The sequence below is a fragment of the Convolutriloba macropyga genome, chromosome 10 (genome assembly GCF_964194025.1).
Source record: "Convolutriloba macropyga chromosome 10, txConMacr16.3, whole genome shotgun sequence".
In the NCBI taxonomy this organism is placed as follows: domain Eukaryota; kingdom Metazoa; phylum Xenacoelomorpha; order Acoela; family Convolutidae; genus Convolutriloba; species Convolutriloba macropyga.
The window spans coordinates 49,168,529-49,185,422 of NC_134477.1; the positions used below are offsets into that span (position 1 = coordinate 49,168,529).

At 40.1% G+C, this 16,894-nt stretch overlaps 1 protein-coding gene across 2 annotated transcripts in view; it reads right to left on the reverse strand.

Moving 5' to 3' along the window:
* Window positions 1-1,460: 1,460 nt before the first annotated feature.
* The window catches only part of LOC142348180 (uncharacterized), a 46,053-nt gene continuing 30,619 nt past the window's right edge, over window positions 1,461-16,894 (reverse strand). For both annotated transcript variants that reach the window (XM_075399422.1, XM_075399421.1), the window contains exon 3: window positions 1,461-2,166. In XM_075399422.1, the coding sequence (XP_075255537.1) occupies window positions 1,570-2,166 (597 nt within the window). In that variant the 3' untranslated portion in view covers window positions 1,461-1,569. The remainder of the gene's footprint in view (window positions 2,167-16,894) is intronic.

A 16,894-nucleotide genomic window follows, 5' to 3' on the forward strand; every position in this document is an offset into this window, starting at 1 on the left:
AAAAGATTATTCAGAGCTTCTGTGGCATCGAATGTTACAAATAATGTTGATTTGATTAATAAAAGCTAAACTGAATTGTCAGCTAAAACTTCTTGAAATATTAACGTTGGTTGGCTATTTTTGTTCGTAAGGATCAATGAAATATCGTGATGAACAAACTAACCAGCCACGTTAATTGTTTTATTACCTAAGAAGAAAAATCAAAGAACTATATCGCTCGGCATTTTTTCTCCACCCAAAAATCAAAACTCTTTTTGGCATCATAGAAAGGTATCGACAATATCAAATTTAAAGCCCTCGGAAAATAGTGTTGAGGTCCAAAAACAAATTGCCCACTCCCCACACCACTTTATATACATAGTATGTACACTACTTGCAACAAACACAATATAACACGAACCCGCATTCCGAAAAAGTGGTTTTTAAGAGAATAGTTCCTCATTTACGCCTATATGAATTCTGTTTTCTTTCCTTTTTTAAGGGCCATTTTCACGAATTCTGATGAAGATATCAAATGTGTTCTTTTAGGGAATAGTTTTTGGTTGAATGGCTGTATGTGTTTTAAATTTCTTTAGCTCAAAAATTATAAAACATAGCGCGTTTTTTGCCCATATTGTGACAAATTCCTGAGCTATCTGGTCATTTATTCAAATTGGTATAATTTATCACCAGCTTTCAGTTGAATTATCTCTTTCTGGCTGAAAATGCTCAAAATTTTTTGTCATAGTTTATCGTTCCAACCCGCTTCAGTATATATTCTATATACTCAAATGGGTTCAGGTGACCTGTTCAGTCAACTTTTGACGATCCATATAATCATTGTAGAGAGTTGATAGTGGTATCATTACAAAGCCGTCTCAGCGTAGAATATAGAATTGATTTTTTGTGATTTCTTTTTGTACAGGGAATTATCGAGATTGTAAATTTTGTGAATATTACGATGCTTTCTTTCAAATTTTCCGTAGTTTTTGTCCCAATTTTTGTGAATTTTGCTAAAGAATGTTAGAATTCTTAATGGTTGTGTTATTGGTTTATTCCTTAAAGATAGGGGGTTGCTGAATTCTTCGACTTGTTTTTTGGCTAGAAATTATGCTAACTTTTTTTCAAAATTCAAAAATGGTAACAAAATGGGACAAAAAGGGACCACGCGCTCGCTGCATTAAATTTTTCATATAAAAAAAAAAACAGATTTTTTGACACCACTAAACCTTTTTGGGTTACCATTTTTCTAAACTGAACGAAGCATGAGATCGTAGAGAATATCTGCAACTATTAAAAGAGCGTGATTTGAGATTAAATAAAGAACGAATATTTCTCAACTACCTTTCTGCATATCAATGATTCGGAGGTTATTTGATAATTTTCTGCAGCACTGACAAAACCGACTGGTTGCGCATAGGTTTGTAAAGCGCGACACAAAAACACTGTCTAGCAGCAAGTCAACAATGAGGAACCTGATCAGGGAACACTCAGACTTTTCCAGCTCTGATCAGCGCAACACCCGGGGTCTGGAAAATCTTACTAGGGCCGCATCCTGATCGCACTAAGTTTGGACATCTGATCAGCGCTTTATTCAGCCTCTGAATCAAGATCTTCAAATTTAAGGTCTGGAACTAACGTTTGCCAATTGAAGGTGAAGCATTTTCCATAAGTTGGGTCTTCAAACTCATTGAAGTGGTTCAGAAAACAATTTTCATTGTCGAATGTGCATTGAGCAATGAAGTCACTCTTCCTATGACCATACTGTCTGATTGTATCTTGATCGAAAAACAGGGACTTTCTGAAGTCAGCAAAATTTTCTCGGCTGGAGTTCTGGTAAATATCGAAATAATTTGTTTCTGTCAACATTATGGAGTTGTTTTTATTTGGAAGTGCAACTAACAAAGTATTATCCAAAGAATGCTTCCATCCTTTTTGGTGCTCCTCACAGCTGCCCTCTGGTGCGTGAAACATTCTTTTTTGGGACTCTGGGCCCTGGTATAGAACATAATCTATTATAAAACCAGAATGTTGATTGCTAAAATCTGAGTAGAAGAAAACAGTAACTGTCCTGGTATAAAACATCTTTGCCCAATAATCGTAGCTGATTTTATATTTGTTTGGCCTACTGCATAGATTAATCTCAGATTCCGGGATGCATTGTAATTGTTTCCAGTCTATCACCGCCTAAAATATTTCTTCACTTCAACACTTAAACTCATCGTGAGCTCTATTTCTTATTTTGAGATATACCACAACAAAATGTGCGCTGACGCACGGTTCTTGTCTGCCCGGGTTAAATTTTTCCGCCCAAAATAATGTAAGAGTGGGCTGCAATGGGAGGATTTTTTAGGAAAATGCAGCTCAAAACTCTTACGTCTTTTTGGGCTGCATTGGGCTTCCAAGGGGGTGTAAAATGGTGTAAGAGTGAGGGGGTAAAGGACTATTTAACCCCCCACTCTTACATCTTTTTTGGTCTACCAAGGGGGGTAAAACGATGCAAGAGTTCGGGGGTAATTTGTCTTTTACCCCCTCACTCTTACACCATTTTACCCCCCTTGGTAGACCAAAAAAGCTGTAAGAGTGGTGGGTTAATTTGTCTTTTACTCCCTCGCTCTTACACCATTTTACCCCCCTTGGAAGCCCAATGCAGCCCAAAAAGATGTAAGAGTTTTGAGCTGCGTTTTCCTTAAAAAATCCTCCCATTGCAGCCCCACTCTTACATCATTTTACCCCCCCCCCCTGGCAGTCCAACTCTTACATCATTTTACCCCCCCCCCCCCCTGGCAGCCCAACTCTTACATCATTTTACCACCTCAATCTTACATTGTTTTAGCCCCAATCATGGAAGACTACCAGTCTTGAACCCACAACCGCTGTACCCTCAGCTGCGTCGCCTTATCCTCCAGACCATCAAAGCTTGTCCAACTCTCGACGGTCTACATATTTGAATAATAATTGTTAGAATTGCCCCATCTCAACAAATTACCCCCTCACTTTTATATCGTTTTACCCCCTCAGAACAAATTACCCCCTTGGCAGCCCAAGTCTTACATCATTAAACCACCTCTGAAAAAATTACCCCCTCACTCTTACACTAATTTACGCCCCTTGGCAGCCCAACTCTTACATCATCAAACGCCCTCTGAACAAATTAACCCCTCACTCTTACAACATTTTACCACCCTTGGCAGCCCGACTCTTGCATCATTTTACCCCCTCTGAAAAAATGACCCCCTCACTCTTACACCTTTTTACCCCCCTTGGCAGCTCAAATCTTAACTCATTTTACCCCCTCTGGAGAAATTACTTCCTCACTCTTACACCATTTTACCCCCTGGCACCTCAAATCTTAGCTCATGTTACCCCCTCTGGACAAATTAAACCCTCAATCTTACAACATTTAACCCCCTTGGCAGCCCGACTCTTCTATCATTTTACCCGCTCTGAACAAATTACACCCTCACTCTTACAACCTTTTACCCCCCTTGGCAGCTCAAATCTTACCTCATGTTACCCCCTCTGGAGAAATTACCCCCTCACTCTTGCAACATTTTACCCCCCTTGGCAGCCCAACTCTTACATCATTTTACCCCCTCTCAACAAATTGCACCCTCACCCTTACACCATTTTACCCCCCTTGGCAGCTCAACTCTTAGCTCATTTTACCCACCTCTGGACAAACTATCCCCTCACTCTTACACCATTTTACCCCCTTCGCAGCCCGACTCTTGCAATAATTTACCCCCTCTGAACAAATTACCCCCTCACTCTTACAACATTTTATCCCCCTTGGCAGCCCAACTATTAAATCACTTTACCCCCTCTGAACAAATTACCCCCTCACTCTTACAACATTTTACCCCCCTTGGCAGCTCAACTCTTACATCATTTTACCCCCCCCCCCCTGGCAGTCCAACTCTTACATCATTTTAAGCCCCCCCCCCTGGCAGCCCAACTCTTACATCATTTTACCACCTCAATCTTACATTGTTTTAGCCCCCATAATGAAAGACTGCCAGTCTTGAACCCACAACCGCTGTACCCTCAGCTGCGTCGTCTTATCCTCCAGACCATCAAAGCTTGTCCAACTCTCGACGGTCTATATATTTGAATAATACTTGTTAGAATTGCCCCATCTCAACAAATTACCCCCTCACTCTTACATCATTTTACCCGCTCAGAACAAATTACCCCCCTTGGCAGCCCAAGTCTTACATCATGAAACCCCCTCTGAAAAAATTACCCCCTCACTCTTACACCATTTTACGCCCATTGGCAGCCCAACTCTTACATCATCAAACGCCCTCTGAACAAATTAACCCCTCACTCTTACAACATTTTACCCCCTTTGGCAGCCCGACTCTTACAATATCTACCCGCTCTGAACATATTACACCCTCACTCGTACACCAATTTACCCCCCTTGGCAGCTCAAATCTTAGCTCATGTTACCCCCTCTGGACAAATTAACCCCTCACTCTTACAACATTTTACATCCCTTGGAAGCCCGACTCTTACATCATTATACCCCCTCTGAACAAATTACACCCTCACACTTAAACCATTTTACCCTCCTTGGCAGCTCAAATCTTACCTCATGTTACCCCCTCTGGAGAAATTACCCCCTCACTCTGGCAACATTTTACTCCCATTGGCAGCCCAACTCTTACCTCATTTTACCACCTCTGAAAAAATTACCCCCTCACTCTTACACCTTTTTAACCCCCTTGGCAGCTCAAGTCTTAACTCATTTTACCCCCTCTGAAAGAATTACTTCCTCACTCTTACACCGTTTTACCCCTTGGCAGCTCAAATCTTAGCTCATGTTACCCCCTCTGGACAAATTAAACCCTCAATCTTACAACATTTTACCCCCCTTGGCAGCCCGACTCTTACATCCTTTTACCCGCTCTGAACAAACTACACCCTCACTCTTACACCATTTTACCCCCCTTGGCAGCTCAAATCTTACCTCATGTTACCCCCTCTGGAGAAATTACCCCCTCACTCTTGCAACATTTTACCCCCATTGGCAGCCCAACTCTTACCTTTTTTTACCACCTCTGGAGAAATTACCCCCTCACTCTTGCAACATTTTACCCCCTTGGCAGCCCAACTCTTACATCATTTTACCCCCTCTCAACAAATTACACCCTCACCATTACACCATTTTACCCTCTTTGGCAGCTCAACTCTTATCTCATTTTACCCACCTCTGGACAAACTATCCCCTCACTCTTACACCATTTAAACCCCTTGGCAGACCGACTCTTGCAACATTTTACCCCCTCTGAACAAATTACCCCCTCACTCTTACAACATTTTATCCCCCTTGGCAACCCAACTATTAAATCACTTTACCCCCTCTGAACAAATTACCCCCTCACTCTTACAACATTTTACCCCCCTTGGCAGCCCAACTCTTACATCATTTTACCCTCTCTGGACAAATTACCCGCCTCACTCTTACAACATTTTACCCCCCTTGGCAGCCCAACTCTTACATCATTAAACCCCCTCTGAACAAAGTACCCCCTCACTCTTACAACATTTTACACCCCTTGGCAGCCCAACTCTTACATCCTTTACCCCCTCTGAAAAAATTACCCCCTCACTCTCACACCATTTGATCCCCCTTGTCAGCTCAAATCTTAACTCATTTTACCCCCTCTGAAGAAATTACTTCCTCACTCTTACAACATTTTAACCCCCTTGGCAGCCCAACTCTTACATCATTAAACCCCCTCTGAACAAAGTACCCCCTCACTCTTACAACATTTTACACCCCTTGGCAGCCCAACTCTTACATCCTTTGCCCCCTCTGGAAAAATTACCCCCTTACTCTTACACCATTTTAACCCCCCCCCCCCTTGGCAGCTCAAATCTTAGCTCATGTTACCCCCTCTGGAAAAATTAACCCCTCACTGTTACAACATTTTACCATCCTTGGCAGACCGACTCTTGCATCATTTTACCCCCTCTAGAAAAAATTACCCCATCAACTTCACACCATTTGACCCCCCTTGGCAGCTCAAATCTTAACTCATTTTACCCCCTCTGAACAAATTACCCCCTCACTCTTACAACATTTTACCCCCCTTGTAGCCCAACTCTTACATCATTTTACCCTCTCTGGACAAATTATCCGCCTCACTCTTACAACATTTTACCCCCCTTGGCAGCCCAACTCTTACATCATTAAACACCCTCTGAACAAAGTACCCCCTCACTCTTACAACATTTTACACCCCTTGGCAGCCCAACTCTTACATCCTTTGCCCCCTCTGGAAAAATTACCCCCTTACTCTTACACCATTTTAACCTCCCCCCCTTGGCAGCTCAATTCTTAGCTCATGTTACCCCCTCTGGAAAAATTAACCCCTCACTCTTACTACATTTTACCACCCTTGGCAGTCCGACTCTTGCATCATTTTACCCCCTCTGAAAAAATTACCCCCTCACTCTTACACCATTTAACCCCCCTTGGCAGCTCAAATCTTAACTCATTTTACCCCCTCTGAAGAAATTACTTCCTCATTCTTACACCATTTTACCCCTTGGCAGCTCAAATATTAGCTCATGTTACCCCCTCTGGACAAATTAAACCCTCAATCTTACAACATTTTACCCCCCTTGCCAGCCCGACTCTTACATCATTTTACCCGCTCTGAACAAATTACACCCTCACTCTTACACCATTTTACCCCCCTTGGCAGCTCAAATCTTAGCTCATGTTACCCCACTCTGGACAAATTATCCCCTCACTCTTACACCATTTTACCCCCTTGGCAGCCCGACTCTTGCAACATTTTACCCCTCTGAACAAATTACCCCCTCACTCTTACACCATTTTACCCCCTTGGCAGCCCAACTCTTACATCATTTTACCCCCTCTGAATATCAACCGGGGGGAGAGGGGTAATTCCTGAAAAGTCCTCCCATTGCAGCCCATTGCAGCCCACTCTTACATGGCAATTTCAGTCAAGGGTGGGGTATTTCCTGAAAAGTCCTCCCATTGCAGCCCATTGCAGCCCACACTTATATGGCAATTTCAATCAGGGGGTAATTCCTGAAAAGTCCTCCCATTGCAGCCCATTGCAGCCCGCTCTTACATGGCAAATTCAGTCAGGGGGTAATTCCTGGAAAGTCCTCACATTGCCGCCCATTGCAGCCCACTCTTACATGGCAATTTCAGTCAGGGGGGGTAATTCCTGAAAATTCCTCCAATTTGCAGCCCATTGCAGCCCACTCTTACATGGCAATTTCAGTCAGGGTGGAATTCCTGAAAAGTCCTCCCATTGTAGCCCATTGCAGCCCACTCTTACATGGCAATTTCAGTCAGAGGGGTAATTCTTCAAAAGTCCTCCCATTGCAGCCCAACTCTTACATCATTTTACCCCCTCTGAACAAATTACCCCCACACTCTTACATCAAATTACCCCCCATAGACAAATTACCCCCCACTCTTACATCAAAATGGGAGGGTTTTAGGGAGGACATTCGAACCGGGTGAGAAAGGTGACGCCCGAGATACTTGAAGACTACGTAACTTCTATTCAATTTAAGACGTTTCTCTTGAGTTAGCCATCGTGACTTTTTGGTGATTTTCATAAGATCTCAAGTAAGCTTTGCTTATAATGATTTCACGTGAAAACTTACAGGGAATATCAATCAGGCAAAAAAAATCGGCACCCAAGGCGACTCAGGTCTAGGTACAGACTTATGAAAAAACAATGACAAAAATGTACCATGAACAGACCAAACTCATGGAGAGTCTCTATCTGGACCAAAAGACATGCTGGACTTTAGCTCGAACGATATTTTCAACAAAAGACTTTAACTAGACGCAAAATTTTTGCAAAAAAATTTTGCTGACCCAAAATGAGGGATGGTCTTTAGCTCGAATCAATGTTAGCAAAAAAGAATATAAACCAGCTAGGGTTTTTTTTACGGATCCACTTCAGGATCATAACCAATAGTGGGACCCATCTGGAATACACTAAAAACGAAAAAAACTGCAAGGGTTTTTTTCAGAATAATGACATGTAAACACACGTTTCTCCGTCTGGCCTCACAAAAAAATTTGAGAAAAAAATCTTGTTGGCTTGGTTGGTACGATTGAATTGTCCAAGTTCTGGACCTGGACTAATGAAAATAGTTTAAAATCTAGGGGGGGGATATTTTGACTATAATTGATTGATCCAGCTTTTGGTTGAAGTCCAGCTAAGTTCTCTTCATGCATTCGGCTGGAATATTTTCATAACCAAATAAAATCTAGCAACGTCTTTACATTTGACCTCTATTAGGTTTTTCATAACAGTAGTAAGTAAAAACTGTCTCAAGAGAGGGGGGTATCCTACCATACTTTAACATGGGATAATAGGGGGTTATCTTAGACTGAAAAAGATTAACTTTCGTTCTTTACCAGATGTGATTATGTAAGACTATTTCCAAGGTGGCAAACTTGTTTTCGGTCAAACAGCCAACTTTGTTCTGAATTAAATTTTGTTCCGATAAGAGCTGCAAGTGAACAACTTATTGAAACGTATTTTATCACTCATAAACATAAAATTTACACGGTTAGGAATTCAAAAGGCCCAATTTACGTAGTTAGGTACAACAAGTTTATTGTCTGCGTGCAACTTTAAATGCTGGTTCTTCTTCATAATCGCTACTACTTTCGCTGCACTCATTAGTTTCATAATTAATAAATGGGTTAGGGGAGGAACAGCTGGAGCTTGTGGTAGCATCAAAATCTACGATATCATCGCTATCAATATCGTCCTCGTTAATATTACTTGTCATTGCAAATCCCGGGTCCGGTGTTTCCCATTCTTCCGGGCTTTCACTTATTGTTGTATCCGGCTCAACAAAACTATTAATATGATCCCAGTTTGGACTTGAAAATAGGAGAAAGTGAGAATAATTTTCCACATTCTCGTAGTCCCACTCTACTTCATCGCTAGCCCTAGAAAAATCTTCAACTCGGCAGTGATCAATTTTATAGTGGCCGAATGGTAGTGTTTTAATTCTCTCATTCAAAATGTGGCGTTTATTATCAAAAGCATAGAAAAGCATCGTTGAAACCTTTTGTAAAACATGCTTTTGCGAAAAAATTCTTGTGTTTTCTGCCCGCAGTGAACTACCAGTCAGAAGTGTATTATAAAAGTCTGCATGTCAAAGCAAATTTTGGGCTGCTCTTGTTATTCCTTTGGCGGATATTTTTTGGTTACCTATGAGAAGAAAAAAGCAGGCAAATTATAACAATCATACAAAGTTAGTTGATACTTTGTTAGTTTTTCTTGAATCATTAAACGTAAAATACTCACTAGCTGAAATAATGCTGTACAGCTTTCGCTTCAGGAATATAAACTCTTTTATATAATCCCCAGCAAATTCGTCTTTGAATTTTGAGACGACGCGCTTATTTTCTTTGCTGTACAGTTCGTGATCTTCTGGGTAATTTGAGAAGTCAAATTGATCAAGAACATTGTTCTCCTTCAGTTCACGGTAGAGATCTTCACAATTGATCTGGTATAGCAAGCTATCAGTATCACTATAGAGTAATCGACAGTGAAAGAAAGATCGCATTGTTCCGTAGTGAAACTGATACATGTAGTATTTCGCTAGATCAAGTATTGTGGCCCCTACTATAGTTGGTGTATCCCAATAGATCTTTTTTGGGCGGGAGGAGAGAGCTTACATGTTCTCGACAAACACATATTCTCAAGGAGGCTTCCTTAGTCATATTTGGCAGTGTGTAAAAGTGCATGCAATCGAGTTTGTAGGTGGAGAAACTGAGCTCTCCGTGGAACTAGCAAACGCATGCGAAAAGAGCGCAATCGGTTTTCAAGTATGCATCGTGGTAGTCTTGTAGAGTTTGACAATTCAGAGTGTTCCACATCGTGTCGACGTGGTTCAAGTTTTCTTGAGTTATTGTTACTGTGTTTCCTTCTAAAGTGTTACACCATTCATTAGGAAACGGAAAGGATTTTTCGCTGAACTTTACTCGACCGCTAACATATGAATAGGGGTAATACCTTTTTCGCTGGAGGAGCTTCAGTTCTGTTGAGGATAGGTTAGGAAAGACATAAGCAAGTATTCCAAAACGATCTCTTGGTAAAATGTCAACCAATTTTTTGAGAGACGAATTCATCATTTTGAATGAATCAAAACGCCTCAGATTTTCATACTTTTCGATCACTTTTCCATCATCTAGGGTTATGGTCTCCACGAGCACTCCAAAATTCATGAAATGTATTTTTCATCAGTAGATGGAATTACATTTACAGTGGTCGTTGGCTCACAAGATTGCAGGGCTAAACAAATATGATGAAGATCATAGTTTTGCATATTATGTCCCACCACAGGGGTAAAGTTGACGTTCTTTCGTGCTCGGTTGCATTTATAATGAGCCCAGCCAAGAAATTGTCCGCTGTAGTGGCAGTGATCCAAATCAATTGATGACTGTTCGTCATTATCTTCAAAGGGTTCGTTACACATCCAACATTCGCTAGCTGCAATTTTCGAATACTGGCTACGGTCACCTCTGAAGAAGAGAAAAGCTTCTTTGCGCTTGTATATATCCTTGGCTAGTGTGCGTAACATTTTTACAAATTTAGTAATGCAATCTTCAGAGCTGTCAAAGGGAAGAAGATATGTTTTGTTGTGTTGTGATCAATTACCGCAAGTGAAAACCCACAGGACTCAAGTTTTTCAATAATTCTGCTGTATGAGTTGTTCCCATGGGGCGTGCATCCTGCTACTGGACACAAGAAGGATTCGAAGTCAAAGTAATTGACTAATGGAACAAACCAGATAGCGGCCAAGTTTTTGAGTTGATATAAATTTTTTCACGGAGCCGGTAATCGAACAACAGCCGGCGCATTCTCACAGCAGGTCTCCATATGTTGGGTAAGCTTTGCAAAGCGTTCTTCACACACCCAGAAGCGATTCCGGTAAATATGAAACGCAAAGCGGAATTTGGTATTTCGGAGTTGACAGACTATCTTTACCAAGTTAGTAATCAATACATAATGGTAACAGTCAGCTTCGTATAAAAGCAATAGATCCATTGTGAGGTTTGAGACAAACTTCGGCACTCTGAGTGGAAATAAGTCTCCACCATCCTAACCAAAAATGTTGATTCGAACTTCATTGAGATTTTCGAACTGATTGATGTCTTCTAGCCCCATGGGCAAATCGAAGTGTCCAGTTGGTTGATGAAAGTTGGCTTGCTTGTTAATATCAGGTGAAGTTTTGTCTGTGTTGTTTTTCCTTCCTGGTCGATATAAGCTAATATTGTTGTGCATATGATATGCAGCAAAATAGCAGTAAAGAAAGCATTTTGCGTCCTCGTGGTTACGAATATTAAGTAAACCTTATGAATATTAAGGTTACGAATATTAAGAGACTTTTTGGTGATTTTCATAAGATCTCAAGTAAGCTTTGACTTATAATGATTTCACGTGAAAACTTAAAGGGAATATCAATCAGGCAAAAAAAATTGGCACCCAAGGCGACTCAGGTCTAGGTACAGACTTATGAAAAACAATGACAAAAATGTACCATGAACAGACCAAACTCATGAAAAGTCTCTATCTGGACTAAAAAACATGCTGGACTTTAGCTCGAATGATATTTTCCACAAAAAACTTTAACTAGACGCAAAATTTTTGCAAAAAAATTTTGCTGACCCAAAATGAGGGATGGTCTTTAGCTCGAATCAATGTTAGCAAAAAAGAATATAAACCAGCTAGGGTTGTTTTTCACGGATCCACTTCAGGATCATAACCAATAGGGGCACTCATCTGGAATACACTAAAAAACGAAAAAACTGCAAGCGTATTTTTCAGAATAATGACATGTAAACACGCGTTTCTCCGTCTGGCCTCACAAAAAAATTTTGTGGCCCAGAAAAAAAATCTTTTTGGCTTGGTTGGTACGATTGAATTGTCCAAGGTCTGGACCTCGACTAATGAAAATAGTTTAAAATCTAGGGAAGGTATATTTTGACTATAATTGCATGATCCAGCATTTGTTTGAAGTCCAGCTAAGTTCTCTTCATGCATTCGGCTGGAATATTTTCATAACCAAATTAAATCTAGCAACGTCTTTACAATTGACCTCTATTAGTTTTTCATAACAATAGTAAGTAAAAACTGTCTCAAGAGAGGGGGGGGGTATCCTACCATACTTTAACATGGGATAATAGGGGTTTATCTTAGACGGAAAAAGATTAACTTTCATTCTTTACCAGATGTGATTATGTAAGACTATTTCCAAGGCGGCAAACTTGTTTTCGGTTAAACAGCCAACTTTGTTCTGAATTCAATTTTGTTCCGATAAGAGCTGCAAGTGAACAACTTATTGAAACGTATTTTATCACTCATAAACAAAAAAATTACACGGTTAGGAATTCAAAAGGCGCAATTTACGTAGTTAGGTGCAACAAGTTTATTGTCTGCGTGCAACTTTAAATGCTGGTTCTTCTTCATAATCGATACTACTTTCACTGCACTCATTAGCTTCATAATTAATAAATGGGTTAGGGGAGGAAGAGCTGGAGCTGGTGGTAGCATCAAAATCTACGATATCAATATCGTCCTCGTTAATAATACTTGTCATTGCAAATGCCGGGTCAGGTGTTTCCCATTCTTCCGGGCTTTCACTTATTGTTGTATCCGGCTCAACAAAACTTTTATTATGGTCCCAGTTTGGACTTGAATCTAAGAGAAGGTGAGAATAATTTTCCAGATTCTCGTAGTCCCACTCTACTTCATCGCTAGCCCAAGAAAAATCTTCAACTCGGCAGTGACCAATTTTATAGTGGCTGAATGGTAGTGTTTTAATTCTCTCAATCAAAATGTGGCGTTTGCTATCAAAAGCATAGAAAAGCATCGTTGAAACCTTTTGTAGAACATGATTTTCCGAAAAAATTCTTGTGTTGATTCGAACTTCATTGAGATTTTCGAACTGATTGATGTCTTCTAGCCCCATGGGCATATCGAAGTGTCCAGTTGGTTGATGAAAGTTGGCTTGCTTGTTAATATCAGGTGAAGTTTTGTCTGTGTTGTTTTTCCTTCCTGGTCGATATAAGCTAATATTGTTGTGCATATGATATGCAGCAAAATAGCAGTAAAGAAAGCATTTTGCGTCCTCGTGGTTACGAATATTAAGTAAACCTTATGAATATTAAGGTTACGAATATTAAGTGACTTTTTGGTGATTTTCATAAGATCTCAAGTAAGCTTTGACTTATAATGATTTCACGTGAAAACTTAAAGGGAATATCAATCAGGCAAAAAAAATTGGCACCCAAGGCGACTCAGGTCTAGGTACAGACTTATGAAAAACAATGACAAAAATGTACCATGAACAGACCAAACTCATGAAAAGTCTCTATCTGGACTAAAAAACATGCTGGACTTTAGCTCGAATGATATTTTCCACAAAAGACTTTAACTAGACGCAAAATTTTTGCAAAAAAATTTTGCTGACCCAAAATGAGGGATGGTCTTTAGCTCGAATCAATGTTAGCAAAAAAGAATATAAACCAGCTAGGGTTGTTTTTCACGGATCCACTTCAGGATCATAACCAATAGGGGCACTCATCTGGAATACACTAAAAAACGAAAAAACTGCAAGCGTATTTTTCAGAATAATGACATGTAAACACGCGTTTCTCCGTCTGGCCTCACAAAAAAATTTTGTGGCCCAGAAAAAAAATCTTTTTGGCTTGGTTGGTACGATTGAATTGTCCAAGGTCTGGACCTCGACTAATGAAAATAGTTTAAAATCTAGGGAAGGTATATTTTGACTATAATTGCATGATCCAGCATTTGTTTGAAGTCCAGCTAAGTTCTCTTCATGCATTCGGCTGGAATATTTTCATAACCAAATTAAATCTAGCAACGTCTTTACAATTGACCTCTATTAGTTTTTCATAACAATAGTAAGTAAAAACTGTCTCAAGAGAGGGGGGGGGGGTATCCTACCATACTTTAACATGGGATAATAGGGGTTTATCTTAGACGGAAAAAGATTAACTTTCATTCTTTACCAGATGTGATTATGTAAGACTATTTCCAAGGCGGCAAACTTGTTTTCGGTTAAACAGCCAACTTTGTTCTGAATTCAATTTTGTTCCGATAAGAGCTGCAAGTGAACAACATATTGAAACGTATTTTATCACTCATAAACAAAAAAATTACACGGTTAGGAATTCAAAAGGCGCAATTTACGTAGTTAGGTGCAACAAGTTTATTGTCTGCGTGCAACTTTAAATGCTGGTTCTTCTTCATAATCGATACTACTTTCACTGCACTCATTAGCTTCATAATTAATAAATGGGTTAGGGGAGGAAGAGCTGGAGCTGGTGGTAGCATCAAAATCTACGATATCAATATCGTCCTCGTTAATAATACTTGTCATTGCAAATGCCGGGTCAGGTGTTTCCCATTCTTCCGGGCTTTCACTTATTGTTGTATCCGGCTCAACAAAACTTTTATTATGGTCCCAGTTTGGACTTGAATCTAAGAGAAGGTGAGAATAATTTTCCAGATTCTCGTAGTCCCACTCTACTTCATCGCTAGCCCAAGAAAAATCTTCAACTCGGCAGTGACCAATTTTATAGTGGCTGAATGGTAGTGTTTTAATTCTCTCAATCAAAATGTGGCGTTTGTTATCAAAAGCATAGAAAAGCATCGTTGAAACCTTTTGTAGAACATGCTTTTCCGAAAAAATTCTTGTGTTTTCTGCCCGCAGTGAACTACCAGTCACAAGTGTATTATTAAAGTCTGCATGTTAAAGCAAATTTTGGGCTGCTCTTGTTATTCCTGTGGCGGATTTTTTTTGGTTACCTATGAAAAGAAAAAAGCAGGCAAATTATAACAATCTTACAAAGTTAGTTGGTATTTTATTAGTTTTTCTCGAATCATTGAACGTAAAATACTCACTAGCGGAAGTAATGCTGTACAGCTTTCGCTTCAGGAATACAAACTCTTTTATATAATCCCCAGCAAATTCGTCTTTGAATTTTGAGACAACGCGCTTATTTTCTTTGCTGTACAGTTCGTGATCTTCTGGGTAATTTGAGAAGTCAAATTGATCAAGAACATTGCTCTCCTTCAGTTCACGGTAGAGATCTTCACAATTGATCTGGTATAGCAAGCTATCAGTATCACTATAGAGTAATCGACAGTCAAAGAAAGATCGCATTGTTCCGTAGTGAAACTGATACATGTAGTATTTCGCTAGATCAAGTATTGTGGCCCCTACTATAGTTGGTGTATCTCAATAGATCTTTTTTGGGCGGGAGGAGAGAGCTGCCATGTTCTCGACAAACACTTTGAATTTATCAAACTCAAACTTGCTCATTGTGGTTAGGGTTCGTCTTGCTCTCGTAAGCTCGATTTTCATCCGTCGACGTTTCGATTCGCAGTTTTTCCCATAAACGGCGTTGTTCATTAGTTTATAGAAACTCTCCTAAAATTTATTCGAAGCCGTTTGTCTTTTCTCACTGTTCAGGGTTATATAGGGTGTTTAACAATTGTTTTGAGTAAACTGTAGCACACGATGCATTTTCCTAACCACTAATCTCAAGTTAACAAAAACTTTCAACAGCTTGTAATTCAGCAAACAGTGTTCTTTGTCAAAGAAAGTCTGCAACACTCTTGGAACTTTTGAGGGGGGGGGGAAGTTGTGACTCTCTCGCAAATTTCCTTGGTAGTCGCTGAGCCAGTCATCCTCAACAATAATTTTTGATGATGCGAGGGGGAAGTCCTGATGGTAATCGTGTAGACTTGCGGGATAATGCAAGTCGACCTCCACGAAGTAACGGACAGGGTTATCATCAGGACAGTTTAGTATCTCAGCCAGTGTAATATCAGAATTTAGCGTAAAATCTGATTGAGGGAGTTTTTCTTTCTGCATAACGCCACCGTATAGGTTATTGGCGTCTACGCAGAAGCCAAATGTCGAAGGTTGTGAAGAGTCATAATCTGGCAAATATTTATTGTTTGCTGTAAACTTTCTCATCTCTTAGACTGAACATACTCCCCCATGTACGGCTCCTTCTATCATATCGAGCTGCTCGCGTTCTGTAAGCAATTCGACATTCGCCTTGCATATTCTCAAGGATGCTTCCTTAGTCATATTTGGCAGTGTGTAAAAGTGCATGCAATCGAGTTTGTAGGTGGAGAAACTGAGCTCTCTGTGGAACTCGCAAACGCATGCGAAAAGAGCGCAATCGGTTTTCAAGTATGCATCGTGGTAGTCTTGTAGAGTTTGACAAATCAGAGTGTTCCATATCGTGTCGGCGTGGTTCAAGTTTTCTTGAGTTATTGTTACTGTGTTTCCTTCTAGAGTGTTACGCCATTCATTAGGAGACGGTAAGGATTTTTCGCTGAACTTTACTTGACCGCTAACATATGAATAGGGGTAATACCTTTTTTGCTGGAGGAGCTTCAGTTCTGTTGAGGATAGGTTAGGAAAGACATAAGCAAGTATTCCAAAACGATCTCTTGGTAAAATGTCAACCAATTTTTTGAGAGACGAATTCATCATTTTGAATGAATCAATACACCTCAAATTTTTTTACTTTTTGATCACTTTCCCATCATCTAGGGTTATGGTCTCCACGAGCACTCCAAAATTCATGAAATGTATTTTTTATTAGTAGATGGAATTACACTTACAGGGGTCGTTGGCTCACAAGATTGCAGGGCTAAACAAATGTGATGAAGATCATAATTTTGCATATTATGTCCCACCGCAGGGGTAAAGTTGACGTTCTTTCGTGCTCGGTTGCATTTATAATGAGCCCAGCCAAGAAATTGTCCGCTGTAGTGGCAGTGATCCAAATCAATTGATGACTGTTCGTCATTATCGTCAAAGGGTTCGTTACATATCC